Source organism: Urtica dioica, chromosome 2 (genome assembly GCF_054948205.1).
Source record: "Urtica dioica subsp. dioica isolate 48M chromosome 2, U.dioica_male_clone48M_v1_H2, whole genome shotgun sequence".
In the NCBI taxonomy this organism is placed as follows: domain Eukaryota; kingdom Viridiplantae; phylum Streptophyta; class Magnoliopsida; order Rosales; family Urticaceae; genus Urtica; species Urtica dioica.
Genome location: NC_142757.1, coordinates 50,418,504 through 50,432,940, shown reverse-complemented (window position 1 = coordinate 50,432,940; position 14,437 = coordinate 50,418,504). Strand labels below are relative to the sequence as shown.

Genomic DNA, 14,437 nt, shown 5'->3' with positions numbered 1-14,437 from the left:
CACCGCCAATCCTCTCTCCCACAAATGAGAAATGCCCACAACGTCTCCTTGACGTTGTGACTTCATCACCGGCACTTGAGAAGCATGGTCTCCTTGTCCTTCATGCTATAAGCTTCAAGCTCCCTCAAGGAGATCTTCCTTGGAATCTGCAAATTCCTTGGCGCTTGTCAATTTCGGTGGCAAGAAAACGCGGAGAAACTACCACAAATGAGAGCCAACCCATGTGCCTCATTCCGCCAAGCATGAACAAATCCGTGGCGATCTCCATCGACCCCATTCGTCCACCTCCACCACCTCCTTGGAGACAAAGGAAGACACCGTCGTGGAGGAAAAAGAGGAGCCCATCACCGCCTCCATGGAGAAAGAAAAAGCGCGATCCGACGCCTCCACAGCCGCCGAGTTATCCACGCTCGGAGAACCATCATGCTATCACGCTTATTCCTACATGGGTCAATCAATGGACGAGGCCTCCCGAGCGAAATTGGAAGATGAGGAAAAAGAAGATCCTCCATGTTAAGTAAAAAGGTCGTGAGTAGGGGCGATCACCACCCCCGCAAGGTAAGTCCTTTCTCCACGTTTTTCAAGTCTATATTGAGGACAATGTAGCATCCTAAGTTTAGGGGGAATATATATATATATATATTTTTTTTTTTTTGACTTGCGGGAACTTTAGGTTGTTTGTTTTTAGTTTTGTTTTGTGTGTTTAGGTAGAACTAAGTGCTTGCTTGCTTTGATTGATTCATATGTGTTTGCCAAGGATGTTGATAATCTTAAGCCTTAGAGTTTGGAATCCAACCCATGAACTACCTTTTGTGAAAGAAGCTTGTTGAGTTTGTGTTGCCATACTAGACCCAAATAATGCATGTCTCGAAGCTTAAGAAACTTTGAGGAGTAGTCTAGCCGATCGTTTGAAAGAGAACACCGAACACACTAGAACCCTCTCCGATCTCTAATCGAAGCGAAATTAAGTGCACATTGATCTAGCGAGGATGATTTAGGCATTAGGTATAGCCTGTCAAGCCAAAAAAGCCAACCCATAATTGTTTATCTTTTAGAACCCACTCACAAAAGGCCAAACACTATCCATTCTCGATACTTAGTCAGAAAAAGCCGAGTCGATGATTTGAAAATCCCACAAAGAACCCCATTGACTTTAGCGACTCTTGAGTGACATGAGTGAATTTTTTCTATTTTATGACATGTTCTACGACTAGTCTCTACGTGTTGTATTGTCCACTAGACACACCACGCCGGTGATTATTTATATTGTTATGCACCGAAAAAAAAAAAAAAAATCTGAAAAAAATAGAAGAAAAAAAAAATTAAAAAAAAGTGTTTATTTATATATTTTTATTTTGGCGTGGTGTTCTATGTTTTTGTTTTAGAGACTTGTCGCTTGTTGTTGTTGACTCGAAGTTTGGGGGGAAAACACGGGAAATAAAAACACTAAGTAAAACGTTCTCGTTGGCCAAAATTTGATGCCAAGAACGTAGGGATGGGTGAGTGAGTGAACTTCATGTGAGGGTTGTATTTTTGGGTGAGATTTGAGTCGCTAAAGTTGATGTTTGAGCCACTAAAATTTTCTTTCCATACCTTTGACCTTACCTTGAACATTACAAGCCTTTTAAGACCTCATTGACGAGCTAGATATGATGTGTGCACATTAGTGGAGATCAAGGGAGAAGAGGGGGCATATGGGTGTGTCAAATTGAAACAAATTCCTATTCATTTTCGATTTTTATGTTCTCTCGATGGAGGTTGAAAAGGCTACGAGACTTGGTGCCCGAAAGCTCACGAGACGGGTAAGCATTGCAAACGGTCTAAGGTAACATGAGCTCATATGATTTCTATCTCATTTGGTAGTTGGTTTGAACATTAAAATTGTGGGTTTCCGGGTTTATGTAAGTCTATAGATTTTAATTGAGGCAAACACGAGTTGGTTGAGTATTGCAAGTGCTAAGTTTTACCCGTTTTATTTAGATAACTTCTTTTGTGTGCTTTTGTTCTTTTTGTTACTTGAGGACAAGTAACGGTTTAAGTTTGGGGGGATTTGATAGGTGCGTTTATTACGCGTAAAACTCCTATTTCCCGGACTAAAAACTAACGAGTCCTCAAGCGTTTTTGATAGCTTTTGTATGTTTGTGAGTGATTTTCAGGTTTAAAAGGTCAATTGGGTCTTGAGGAGGTTATTAGCGCATCATGTGACGATTCCGAACAATTTCAAGGAGATTCATACACATTTGGACAACTTGGAGCGAAACAAGGAACGACGTCCTCTTCGGCAGGATTTTGGGATTTTTAAATGATGATTCTGGATGATCCACTTCCAGAATTGGATAGAGCTCCCTCTTAGCTTTCCAACGCATGTTTATTTGCAGAAATCGGACATCGGAGCTAGGAGTTACGACCGTTTAAAAAACGGTGTGCAGTGAACCGGGAAGCGCGCGGCGCGCGGAAAAAAGCGCGCGCCGCGCGGACGAAAATTTCGCCGTTTTCGCCTCCAGAGTCGTACGCGCGGACCGCGCGAAGCCGAAAAAATGGTCTGCGCGCCGCGCAGACAAAAGGGCGCGCCGCGCGGTCCAAAAATCAGCTTTTTCCAATGTTGCGTTTCTGAGCGAATTTTGGCCATTGGATCAAAATGAAAGGTCCAGATGGCTCCGAAAATAACCCCATTCAGCCTTAAAAACACAAATGCTAGGGTTTGAGGATATCTCTCATCTGGGAGAGAGAGTAATTTTCTTTTCTCTTCATGTTTTCTTAGAGTTTCTTGGTTTTGCTTTGGAGAAGAAGGAGGTCGGAGTGCCATCTCGCCGGAATTCGTCCAGCCATCACCACCATAGTTTTATCCTCTTCCTCTATCTCTTGAACTCCATTTATTTATGAAGATTATGTTGGTTTCATTGTTCTTGATTTATGTTTGCTTTGTTCTTTGTATCACCATGAACTAAGCCTCCATAGGGCTATGGTGTAGCGAGTTCTTGACGGTTATGGATTCCTAAATAGATTGATTTTATTATTGTTGTTCTTGTCATGTTGCTTAGTTCAATTCCATGTTTAATGCCTTGTGTGAGATTAGCTACCTTATGCATGATATGTGTTCGATCTAATGCTTGAGAAAGATTAGGTTGTTGTGCTTTTGTTTTGGATTACTAAAATACATTCCTAGGCTAGAGATAGCTAGGCTGTTTTAGACTCGTGTGTACTCTTGTTGTGAATGCTTGCCGTGCTTTTTAGGAGTTGGGATCGAGAGATAAAACTCCGGCATTGAGTTTAGGTTGCTAGATGCTCGAGAGAGATTTAGTGATACGATTAGCGTGAGTACGAGTAGTAATATATGAACAACAATAATCGTGCGTAATTTCCGTGAATCCGAACCGTAGATTGAACTCGTGAAACCATAGTCCTCCGTCTTCATAATTGTAAAACCGTTCTTTAGTTTTGTTGTTTATTTTATTTACTTGCTAGATAATTTTGTGACAAACTTTCTATCATTATTTTTGGGTTCTCATTCAAACTTGTGAATCTTGAATCTTCAATTTAGCTAGTCCTCGTGGGATCGACTCGTTCTTACGATTTATTACTATTGCGACCACGTGCACTTGCGTGTGCGAGAAAATTCGCAACAGTGACGACGTTGTCCATGATCAAATTCATATTTGAATTATTTTTTGTAATTAAAAAAAAAAACTCGCTTGTTAATGTAGGAAATTTGTAAGGGTTGTCTATAATTTTGCGAAATCTGATCCTTAACGTTATATAATTGATTTTAAATAGTATTATCATCGTAGGCTATTTCAATATTCTCCAATTAAATTAACTATCCGCTCTTTTGTCAAACCTAAGCCATCATCAAGTATAATTTTCACTATTTTTATAAAGGTGCCTCAACTTAATGCTTGAAGTAGAAAGGGAAAAAAAATAATGGTAACAAGGCGCCGCTAGGAAATTGTTATACAAGTTCCTAAATAATGGTCAACGTTGTATATAATTACCTAATCGGTCGGTAATTAAAGACCGAGTAAATATATATATATATATATATATATATATATATATATATATATAATTGTGTATATATAGACACACATATTTGGGAACTCAATGCTTGAGACCCGTTCAACACATTTGACAGAGGTTTATACAATATTATAGTAAATATTCAATAACACGCGCATATCATTATATCATATTACATTTGATCTAGCTTCTAACTTTTTCTATAATTAAAAACTTGAAGGCCAAAGCTGACGTCACACTTGAGATATCATTCTCACTAGTAAAAACTTGTTCGGTATTACTTCTAAATCAAGTAATTTCTTTGGGGTTTGGTGATTTATACTATTATTAAAAATCATTTTTGGTTACTATATTTCTGCAAAATTATAAAGAATTAAGCTTCCACCATTTTTTTAGTGACCGAACTTTCACTCTCTTTGAAGAGATAGTCCAACATAAATGAAATTAGAAATCTTTTGATTTATTATGTTAGATGTTACAACAACTGATTATGAATAACCACACATATAAATGAAACGGAAATAAATTGACACTCGCTGTTAATTTTTAGCGTGATTGAAATAAAAAAAAGGAGAAAATTAAAGGGCACCAACATTTCAAAAGACCATTTTTACTTCGATTTGTGTGTTACACTTGAAAAGTACTTTTAAATGCTTCATAAATTAAGATACTATCGTGTACTTTAAATGCTACATAAATTAAGATACTATCGTGTGAATGATCACAAGCTCGCTCAACGCAACCATGTTGTGAGCTGGATGAACACACAGAGTAAAACGAACATAATGTTCTTGCTCACTTAGTGTATTCAGTGTGGTCACTTAAAGATATTTTCACAAATGATATAAGATCAGTCAATTTATCAGATTAATAAGATAATTATAACTATAAATAAAGAGACAATGAATTGATAATCCAGTTGTCAATCGCCCTTATTTTTCGAGAGATGATACTTTCAGTAAAAAGAGTACTTCATTATCTGGTAGAATAAGTACGATGTGTTCAACTCTAAATGATCATCTTTCAGATTTCTTATATTAGCATGTATATATTTATCATTATTCTATCTATTAGGGTTATTTTAGTCTTTCCTTTATTTAGTTGTATTAGAGTTATATACCCAAACTAATGTATTTTCTCATTTTTACGTTCAGACTCTTTCTTTTTCTCTAAATCCCTAAAGTTTCGTGGTATTAGAGAAATCTTCTTCACTCATGACTTTGTTGATCGAGTGAAGAGAGTTAACATACCAACCTTCTCGGCAAGTCGAGCTACGTTTTTCAGCCGTACAGTTGGTATTTTCGTCTCTTTCCCTTAATGTATGGATGTCGTAATTGCTTGATTGATTGTTCTGTCCTTCAATTTGGTGTTGTTTGGATGCGTTGGTGATTGTGTTTTTGGATTTCGATTTGGGGGTTTCTCTCAGTTTGTTTGGATTTTATTTTTTTGGAGTTTTTGAATTGGTGTTTTCGATATGACGGGTCGTAGAGATGATTCTCTTTAGGTGATTTGTGTACAATTGGCTGGTAAAAATTACTCATATTGGAGTTATGTTATGAGAAAGTTTATGCGTGAAAAGTCTGTGGAGTTACATAATTGGTGTGTGACATAAGCCCTCTGATGAGAAGACCGCTGATTTTGCAACTTCGGTTGATGTTTGATAGGCTGATAATGCGAAGATTATCACGTGGATTAACAATTATGTTACCCATTTGATCGGTGCTCAGTTGGCAAAGCAAGATCTTGGACGATAGTTATTATCTGTCGTGCAAGTTTTGATTTTTTTGATGGAGTCGCTGTTACTTATTTTTTATTCAAAGAAGTTTTGTAAGGCGCTTCGCCACATCAAATAAATTTGACACCACAGCGAGATCTTGGACGACATTTTTTATCTGTCGTGCAAGAATAGATTTCTTTGGAGTAAATTATAACATTGGCTCTTTTTGTCGCTGTTATTTTTTTATATAAAAAAATTAATATTACTTGATTTCTTTTATTATTCAAAAGAAGCTTTGTGAAATTTGAACTATATAATTATAAACAAACTAAATGGACATTGATTCCCAAAAATACAAAAATTACAAAGGCACATGAATTAATAGACCTTGCCATGAAAGGCTAGTAAAAACAACTTAGAAAAATTAATAACAAGGTCTCATAAAGTAACTTCCCCTCAATTTTGAAGAATCAATATGATCGCTAGAATCTAATTGGACGAGTAGAAAATCGGAAGCGAAACAAACGAAAAAGAACTTGCACAGAATATTCACGTCGCCGAAATTGACGCGAACTTAACCAAACAGCACATGTCCCAGTAGAGATGTTCCAACATCGTATAGAACATCTACCAAACTACAAAAACAACCAATTCAAAATAACAGCACTCACAAATCGCAATGTCTTTTGACTATGATCTAGAGGGGTTTATGAGATGCGATTAGAATAAGATTTGATAAACAAAGATCTTGATTTGATATTATCTAGACTCAGCATATGATTGAACCATGCATCATAAATTTGTTTTTCTGTTGAAGCATTTGAGCATATATTTGTTTTTCTGTTGAAGCATTTGAGCATATAAGCTTTGTCTGTTCTAACACTACAACGAACAGAGACTTTAACAACAAAAATAATAGCCGCAAAAAAAAAAAAAAAAAAAAAAGCTACATTAACTGTTAGCGGCGGCTTATCACGAATAATTCAAAATTTTAGTATAAATTATCCCATTTTTTAATTAATTTTGGATATGATTAGTATATATTTTTATACATATAGATTAAAATGCTAAATTGTATTTATTTTATTTTCATCTAAAATTTTATTATAGTACTTTTTAGTTTAATATCGTGATAATGGTTTTGGAGAGTTTATTTTTATTTCTTAATTTAACAATCATAATAACTTTACAACGTAGACGTGAATAATTTTTTAAAACTAACTTTATCAACACACCATTTATAAATTTTACTGTTTGATATAAAATAATTTTATCTGCGCACCTTTAAATTTTTAGATTTATCACTGTATATATAAATTTTTTTTTGTCTCTACACGCATATATATGTGTGTTCGCGCGCGCACTTGAAATATTCTGATTTTATGTTCCAAGTGCACCTATTATATAGCTATAAAATGAAATATATGATGCTCCTACATCATGCATTTGGTTTATAAAACTATTTTTTATATGAAATAGTCAATGACGGGTTTCCATCATATTTTTGTTTGTTTCTTTATGTATTCCTATTTGATTATTTCAAACTCAAGCATAAGATCTTCTTGATTATTACATACGGATTGATAACTTCAACTTTTCTTAAATATATTATATAAAAAAATTAGAAAACTAACTCATCTAGACTTTCGGAATTGCTGTTTAGCCAACTTTCAGTAAATTAGGTAAATAGTCTCAGATTTGACGTATTTACACGTATTTTCACATGTTTAATTTCTTTTTTGTTGTTACAATTAAGTTTTTTGAACGTGTAAATAATGACTTATGATTATTTATTAAAAATTGGCTAAATAGCAAATCAGATATGTAAATAAGTAAATATATAATGGATTGTAAACAGTTATCTGACCGGTTGTTTACATGTTCAATATATTTAATGCATAAGAGGATAAGCATGCCATTTCATCGTTATTGTTATTTAAGAATATCACACTTAATGTTTAATTTGTCTTGCGCTAAACGATTTACATAAATTATTCAATGTAGATTTCATACTTAAACGTAAGCGAGTACGAAATATTACCTATTAAATAATTATCTAATTCCTTAAATATGTGGGTTATATAGGTATATAGTCACACTATTATAAGAGTTTTAGTTTTAGCCAACCTTATGTTAATTTTCTCTAATAACTCTAGCCAAATTTTCGCTCATTATTTTCAGCCCATTAATTCAAATATAAAACAAAATATTCGGCCATAACTACTCGCACAAATTGAGGGAGCATTTAAAACTCCATTAATGCAGATATCTATACTCTCTCTTTATCTCTACACAACCGATAAAAACAAAATCAACGCTCTGCAACATCGGCTGACGCTCCACCCTCTGCAACATCGGCTCCGACACTCGCCCGCCTTCTGCAACATCGGCCGACGCTCGTCGATGGTGGAGGGATTGCAGGATTTCTTGTATTATGATGATCCTTCATTTTTTTTTCTCTTCTTCTTCTTCTTCTTCTTCTTCTTCTTCTTCTTCTTGTTTTTCATCGGAATTGCTGGTGGTTTTGAGTGTATGAGATTTGTTTCAGTGATTGTGAATTTGCTGAGATTTTGGTTCAGGTGAATTCTTATCCAGTATTGTAAATACAACATTGATTTACAGTTAATACCAATTGTTTCATCGTAATGCATTGTAAATACAAAGATGATTTACAGTATATTCGTGTAAATAAACTGAAAAAAATTCTGAAAATATTTTGGACGTTCTAAAATTATGAAAATAAATAATATCAATAAATGATGATATAAATGAAGAATATATTAACAGATTTTATCCATAATGAATTGCCAGAAAATAGAAACTAATTAGCTAAAGTCAACGCTGAAAATTTCCAAATACACGTTAACAATCTTTCCAAATCGATTAGATTCAAAATTTAAAAAAAAAAAAATTGCCTAGTTATTAGCGGACGTAATAAATAAGGGAAAATGTGTAAAACTAATTCAATTAATAAGATGCCACGTAAGTAAGATGGCTATTTACGGGAAATTAAACGAAAGGTTGACTAAAACCAAATTGCTAGTGTTTAAGATGGCTACGTAGCCAATTATTTGTAAATATATACATAATTATCCATCGAGTACAATGCAACTCCAAACACGATCCTTGATTATTCGAACTTCTGAAGCTTAAGACTATTTAAAAGCCACATATATTCTATTCACCAAAATAATATACGTATGGGGATTCAGTACTTATATATTCAAAACTATAGAAATTTGAACTTTAAATAGTACGTGAGATTTGGCAATGATTTAGTTTAAAAATCCCACCACTATTAATTTACACTGCCTTGTTTATTGAGTTATTTATATTTTTGGATATCAATGATCAATCTTCTTCTAACTATCCATTCAGACTAGTTCCTCGGGTTTTCTTGTGCAGTGGGGTTCCGGCAACTAGACAAGTTACATCAATCTAGAGGGGTGTTTTTTTTAAAGATAATTACTTGACTATGCAATATTATATTTCGATCTTACAAACATCAAACTTAGTCATGTTGTCCAATTCAAAGAAGCAAACGATCTTCTATATCGCTCCTCTCTATAAATACGAATCGTGTCAAGTTCTTAAAGCACAAAAACAAACCATACTAAAAATTACAAAGATAGCCACTTGATTAAGGGTTTAAAAAAAAACCAAAGGAAAAGAAATGGCTTCAACAAAACTCTTTGTAGTGTCACTTCTATTTGCATTGATCTTTGCTCTCACAGCAACAATTTCTTCAGCGGATCTCTCACCGGAGTTCTACGCTTACTCATGCCCCGAAGCAGTCCCGGCTATCAAGCGCGTCATCAAGGATGCGGTCATGAAGGAGCCTCGTATGGGCGCTTCTTTGCTCCGCCTTCATTTCCATGATTGCTTTGTCAAAGTAAGTTGTTTTCGCCAAAAAAAAAAAATGTACTATGAACTAAAGAATGTTGACTTGGTTAATATGGGTTATTATTAACTAAGTAAAACTATTAGGTTAATTAAATTTTCATGTTTAAACTTTTTTTTTTGTGTCACTCAATTAACCAATTTTATAAAAAATAGCGCGTGATTTAAAATTGAATATTTTTCAGTTAATTTTTGTTAAAATTTATTGTTCGGTTCAAAATTAACCGAGAAAAATATTATTAGTCTGTTAATAAAAATTTAAGAAACAAATCAATTTTTTTATTTTAATATAATTAATCAAGAGATTTAACTACAACTTTGAATAATTAGGGTTTTTACCATTTTCTGTTTTCCATATATTGATATATCTGTGGTTTGTACATTTCCTACTAAGTACTGTTATTGCAACTTTATTAGGGTTGTGATGGATCAATTCTTCTCGATCCAACGGAAACAATGGAGAGCGAAAAATCTGCACCTCCAAACCTAAACTCGGCCCGGGGATTCGATGTTATTGATGCAATCAAAGCCGAGGTTGACCATGTTTGTGGCGGATCAGTCGTGTCTTGCGCCGATATCTTGACCGTTGCTGCCCGTGATTCCGTTGTTGCGGTGAGTATCTCCCAAGTCAAACATCTCTCCCTCCCTCTCTCTCTCTCTCTCTCTTAGCTCGATTTTATTTACATAATATTTTAATGACGAGTGACTTATCTTCATTATGCGTGATCAAAACTATTACATAATATATTATGAAAAAAAAACTATTAGATATTTTATAATATAAAATAAAAATAAATCTAGCATAGAAAATAAAAACAATACGGTTACACTTGAGGCATAACAAAAGGAGTCGTTACGTTTTATACCGTTTAAAATATATAGTATGTATAATTAAAACAAAAGAAATACGGTGAAATAGCCGTGTTACACAATTAATTTAGCAAAATTAATAGACAAGATTTTCACATTTAAAGCGGGCTATCCACTTTAACTATATTTTAGCTTTAAAATGTTTTTTTTTTTCTTTTTTGCAGTTTTCTAAAGGTTGTAAAACTTTAGTTATTTTACACACAAAAAAAAAAAAAAAAGGTTTCAAATGTGTAGATTGCTAAAGTGACCATAAATTAAATACCCAATTTATTCTTTGCAAATATAAAATGAACTCTTATACTAAAATTTTGAGAAAGAGTAAATTAATGTAACATACTATGCCAAAATATGCAGTTAGGAGGGCCTTCGTGGGAGGTGCCACTAGGAAGGAGAGACTCCCTAACCGCTTTCAAAGAGGCCGCGGGAACCGATATCCCATCCCCGTTCTTGGACCTTCCAGACCTCATCGAGAACTTCAAGAGCCACGGCCTCAACGAAAAAGACCTAATTGCCCTCTCCGGCGGCCACACCCTAGGGTTTGCCCAGTGCGGCTTCTTCAAGCCTCGTCTCTACCAAGAGACCAATGTGAACCGTGACTTTGCCGCCGAGCTCAGTTACGTGTGCCCTAAGGAAGGTGGTGACACCAATCTCGCGCCCTTCGATCCGACCCCAGCAATGTTCGACAAGAAGTATTTTGAGGCTTTGGTCGACGACAAGGGACTCCTTCACTCCGACCAAGAGCTCTTCTTGCGAGGTGGACCTTTCAACGAACTCATCTTGCTCTACAGCCGGAACATTGAAAAATTCTCTAGCGACTTTGCTGAGAGTATGGTCAAGCTTGGGAACTTGAAACCGTTGACCGGAGATGAGGGTGAGATCCGCAAGAATTGTAGGAAGGTCAACTATTAATTGCGAGTGAATTTTGTTAATAAATTTACAGTGTGAATGTTTTTTTTTCTTGCTTGTAAGTGTCAATCAAATTCCAATAATAGTTGAATTGTAAGGTTTTCCTGATTTGAAATTTCTTATTAAGAATGGTTGTCTATCAATGCTATTTTTATAGATAATTATTATAAAATAATATTTGCGAGAAAAATAAATAGACAAATTGCATACAAAATATTGTGACAATATTTTTAGAACTAATAACGTACTGATGTAGCAGGAGCTGGTGGAAATGATACACAACTATACGACTGTTGATTCGCTCAAGAATAAAGTCGATGATTCTTCCAAAATTAGTTAATTAGTTAGGTTATGAATACCAGATTTAGGACATCTCGAATTCGTTGATTCATAAAGAATACCGAAAAAGGGATTTTTTAGAGAATTTTCTTTTCTTTTTTCATTAATCAAAATCTTCTAAACATAAGGTTGTAAAGCTTTATAGGAGAGTTTGAGACCTTTTACAAACCAAAACAGACAAAATATGAAAGGTCTTATAATTTGTAACGGAAAGCCAATAAACACATACAATCAAGACAAACATAAAAATCCAAGAAGAAAGAAACTGAAATTGGATACTGTTGTATTAAGTGGCATACAAGTGGAGGTGTTTGAAATCATCAAGAGATCCTCATCTGACGGCTAAAGCTTCATCAGCAAGTTTCAGTTTATTGAGCGAGCTGGGCGAGCTAAGGAGTTGAGCGAGTTGCGAGCTAAGTTGAGCGAGCTGGTTTGGTGCTTGAGTGACTCAAGTTTCTCGGATTCTGAAGACCGCTGGATCATCAGCAAGAGATTACTTGAAGGACACGTCAGCGTAGCATGGGTCTTTAAATACGAGCTTGTTGTAACCTTTATACACAGAACATATTCACAAACTATCTGAGATTACATTGGAGAGAAAAAACTGAGAGAATATCATCGAGTGAGAGAGGACATCGAATGATATCAGATTAAAGGTTTCCGGTTGTATTGTTGGTTTGTATTGTTCATCATCGTTGATAGTGGAAATACCCCAAGGCTGGACGTAGGTCATTTAAGACCGAACCAGGATAAAATCCGGTGTGCTCTACTTTATCTTTTACGTTCTTGTACATTGTGTTTGTATTGATCTGTTTCTTGCATCACAAGGTACTTCAGTCTCGAAGGCTTGTGTGTTTAACAGGGTCGAAAACGTAACAATTGGTATCAGAGCCTACACAATCTCTGCAAGAACTTCAAGATGGGTCTCACAAAAGTGGAGATCGAAAGATTCGATGGCAAAGGAGACTTCAGTCTGTGGCGCATACGAATGAGGGCAATTCTTGTTCAGATGAAGATCGCATAGGCATTGGATGGTGATAAGGGATTCCCGGAGACAATGTCAGCGACTGAAAAGAACAAGGCTCTCGAAATGGCCTACAACACCTTAATTCTTCATCTCGGAGATAAGGTTATGAGGGAAGTCTCGAAAGAAAAAACTGCGGCTGGGATTTGGTCGAAATTGGAATCCCTCTATATGACCAAATCGCTATCCAATCGAATTCACATCAAAGGTAGACTGTTTGGTTTCAAAATCGCAGAAGACAAACCAACCAGCGACAGTCTCGATGAATTCAATCGGATCTTCATAGATCTGGAAAACATTGATGTGAAGATCGACGACGAAGATCACGCAGTTATGATCTTGAATGCGCTCCCAAAGAATTACTCGAGTTTTGTTGAAGCAATGAAATACGCCAGGGAATCGCTAACCCTAGAAGAGGTTCAAGCTGCGCTGAAATCGAAAGAACTAGACTCAAAGTCTGAGAAGAAACCTGTTGGCGAAGGGCTCAACATCAGAGGCAAACCAAGGAAGAACTTGAAGTCGAATTCGAAGAATCAATCCAAGAAAAAAGCATCAGAGGGAAAGGATCAGAAGAATGGCGAAGAAAATGAATTTCCTTACAAGTGCTATCACTGCCACAAAGAAGGACACATGAAGAAAGACTGTCCTGATAAAGACAAAACCTTCAGCAAGCCAAAGAAACAAGCTAATGCCACAGTTGCTGAAACTGGCTATGATTCTGCTGAAGCCCTCAACATATCTCACCAAGATTCTTCACAATCTTGGGTTCTTGATAGCGGTTGTACCTATCACATGTCACCAAACAAAAGCTGGTTTGAAGATCTCAAGATTGAGCATGGAGGATCAGTTCTACTTGGCAACAACAAAGCATGCAAGGTGATTGGTACAGGTAACATACGTATCAAAATGTTCGATGGTATTGAGAGAGTTCTTGATAATGTGAGATTTATTCCTGAATTGAAAAGGAATCTCATTTCCCTTGGTACTTTAGATGAACAAGGTTACAATTTTCATTCTGAAAATGGAAACTTGTTTTTATCTAAGGATTCCGTTAAGGTTATGAAAGGCACTAGGATAAATGGCCTTTATTTTCTGGTTGGATCTACTGTGGTTGGTTCTGCAAATGCTGTTGACAGGGAAAACAATTCAAGATTGTGGCATCTAAGGCTTGGTCATGTCAGTGAAAAGGGCATGAATGTCCTGGAGAAACAGGGATGTTTTGGCCAAAGCAAACTGGGAAAGCTGGAGTTTTGTGAGGATTGCATATATGGAAAGGCCTCAAGAGCCAGTTTCAACAAGGCTGTGCACAGAACTGAAGCAATACTAGACTACATACACTCAGACCTCTGGGGACCAGCAAAGGTAACATCACATGGTGGTAACAGGTATTACATGTCTTTCATTGATACTATTCTAGACTTGTATGGGTTTATCTGTTGAAACACAAGAGTGATGCCTTTGAAACCTTTAAAGATTGGAAAATCATGGTTGAAAACCAAACTGGTAAACAAATTAAGAGGCTGAGAACAGACAATGGTCTTGAATACTGTACTGATGTTTTCAATGAGTTTTGTAGAAAAACAGGTATTCAAAGACATCACACAGTTGTGCACACACCTCAGCAGAATGGTTTAGCTGAGAGGTTCAACAGGACCATAATGGAA

General features: G+C 35.7%; 1 protein-coding gene across 1 annotated transcript; it reads left to right on the top strand.

Moving 5' to 3' along the window:
• The first annotated feature begins 9,329 nt into the window (after positions 1 to 9,329).
• Positions 9,330 to 11,553, top strand: LOC149405347 (peroxidase RIP1-like). The gene is made up of 3 exons (XM_089607087.1): positions 9,330 to 9,626; positions 10,052 to 10,246; positions 10,859 to 11,553. The coding sequence occupies exons 1-3, from the start codon at positions 9,408 to 9,410 to the stop codon at positions 11,411 to 11,413; spliced, it is 969 nt and encodes a 322-aa protein (XP_089463213.1). The 5' UTR covers positions 9,330 to 9,407; the 3' UTR covers positions 11,414 to 11,553.
• The last annotated feature ends 2,884 nt before the right edge of the window (positions 11,554 to 14,437 follow it).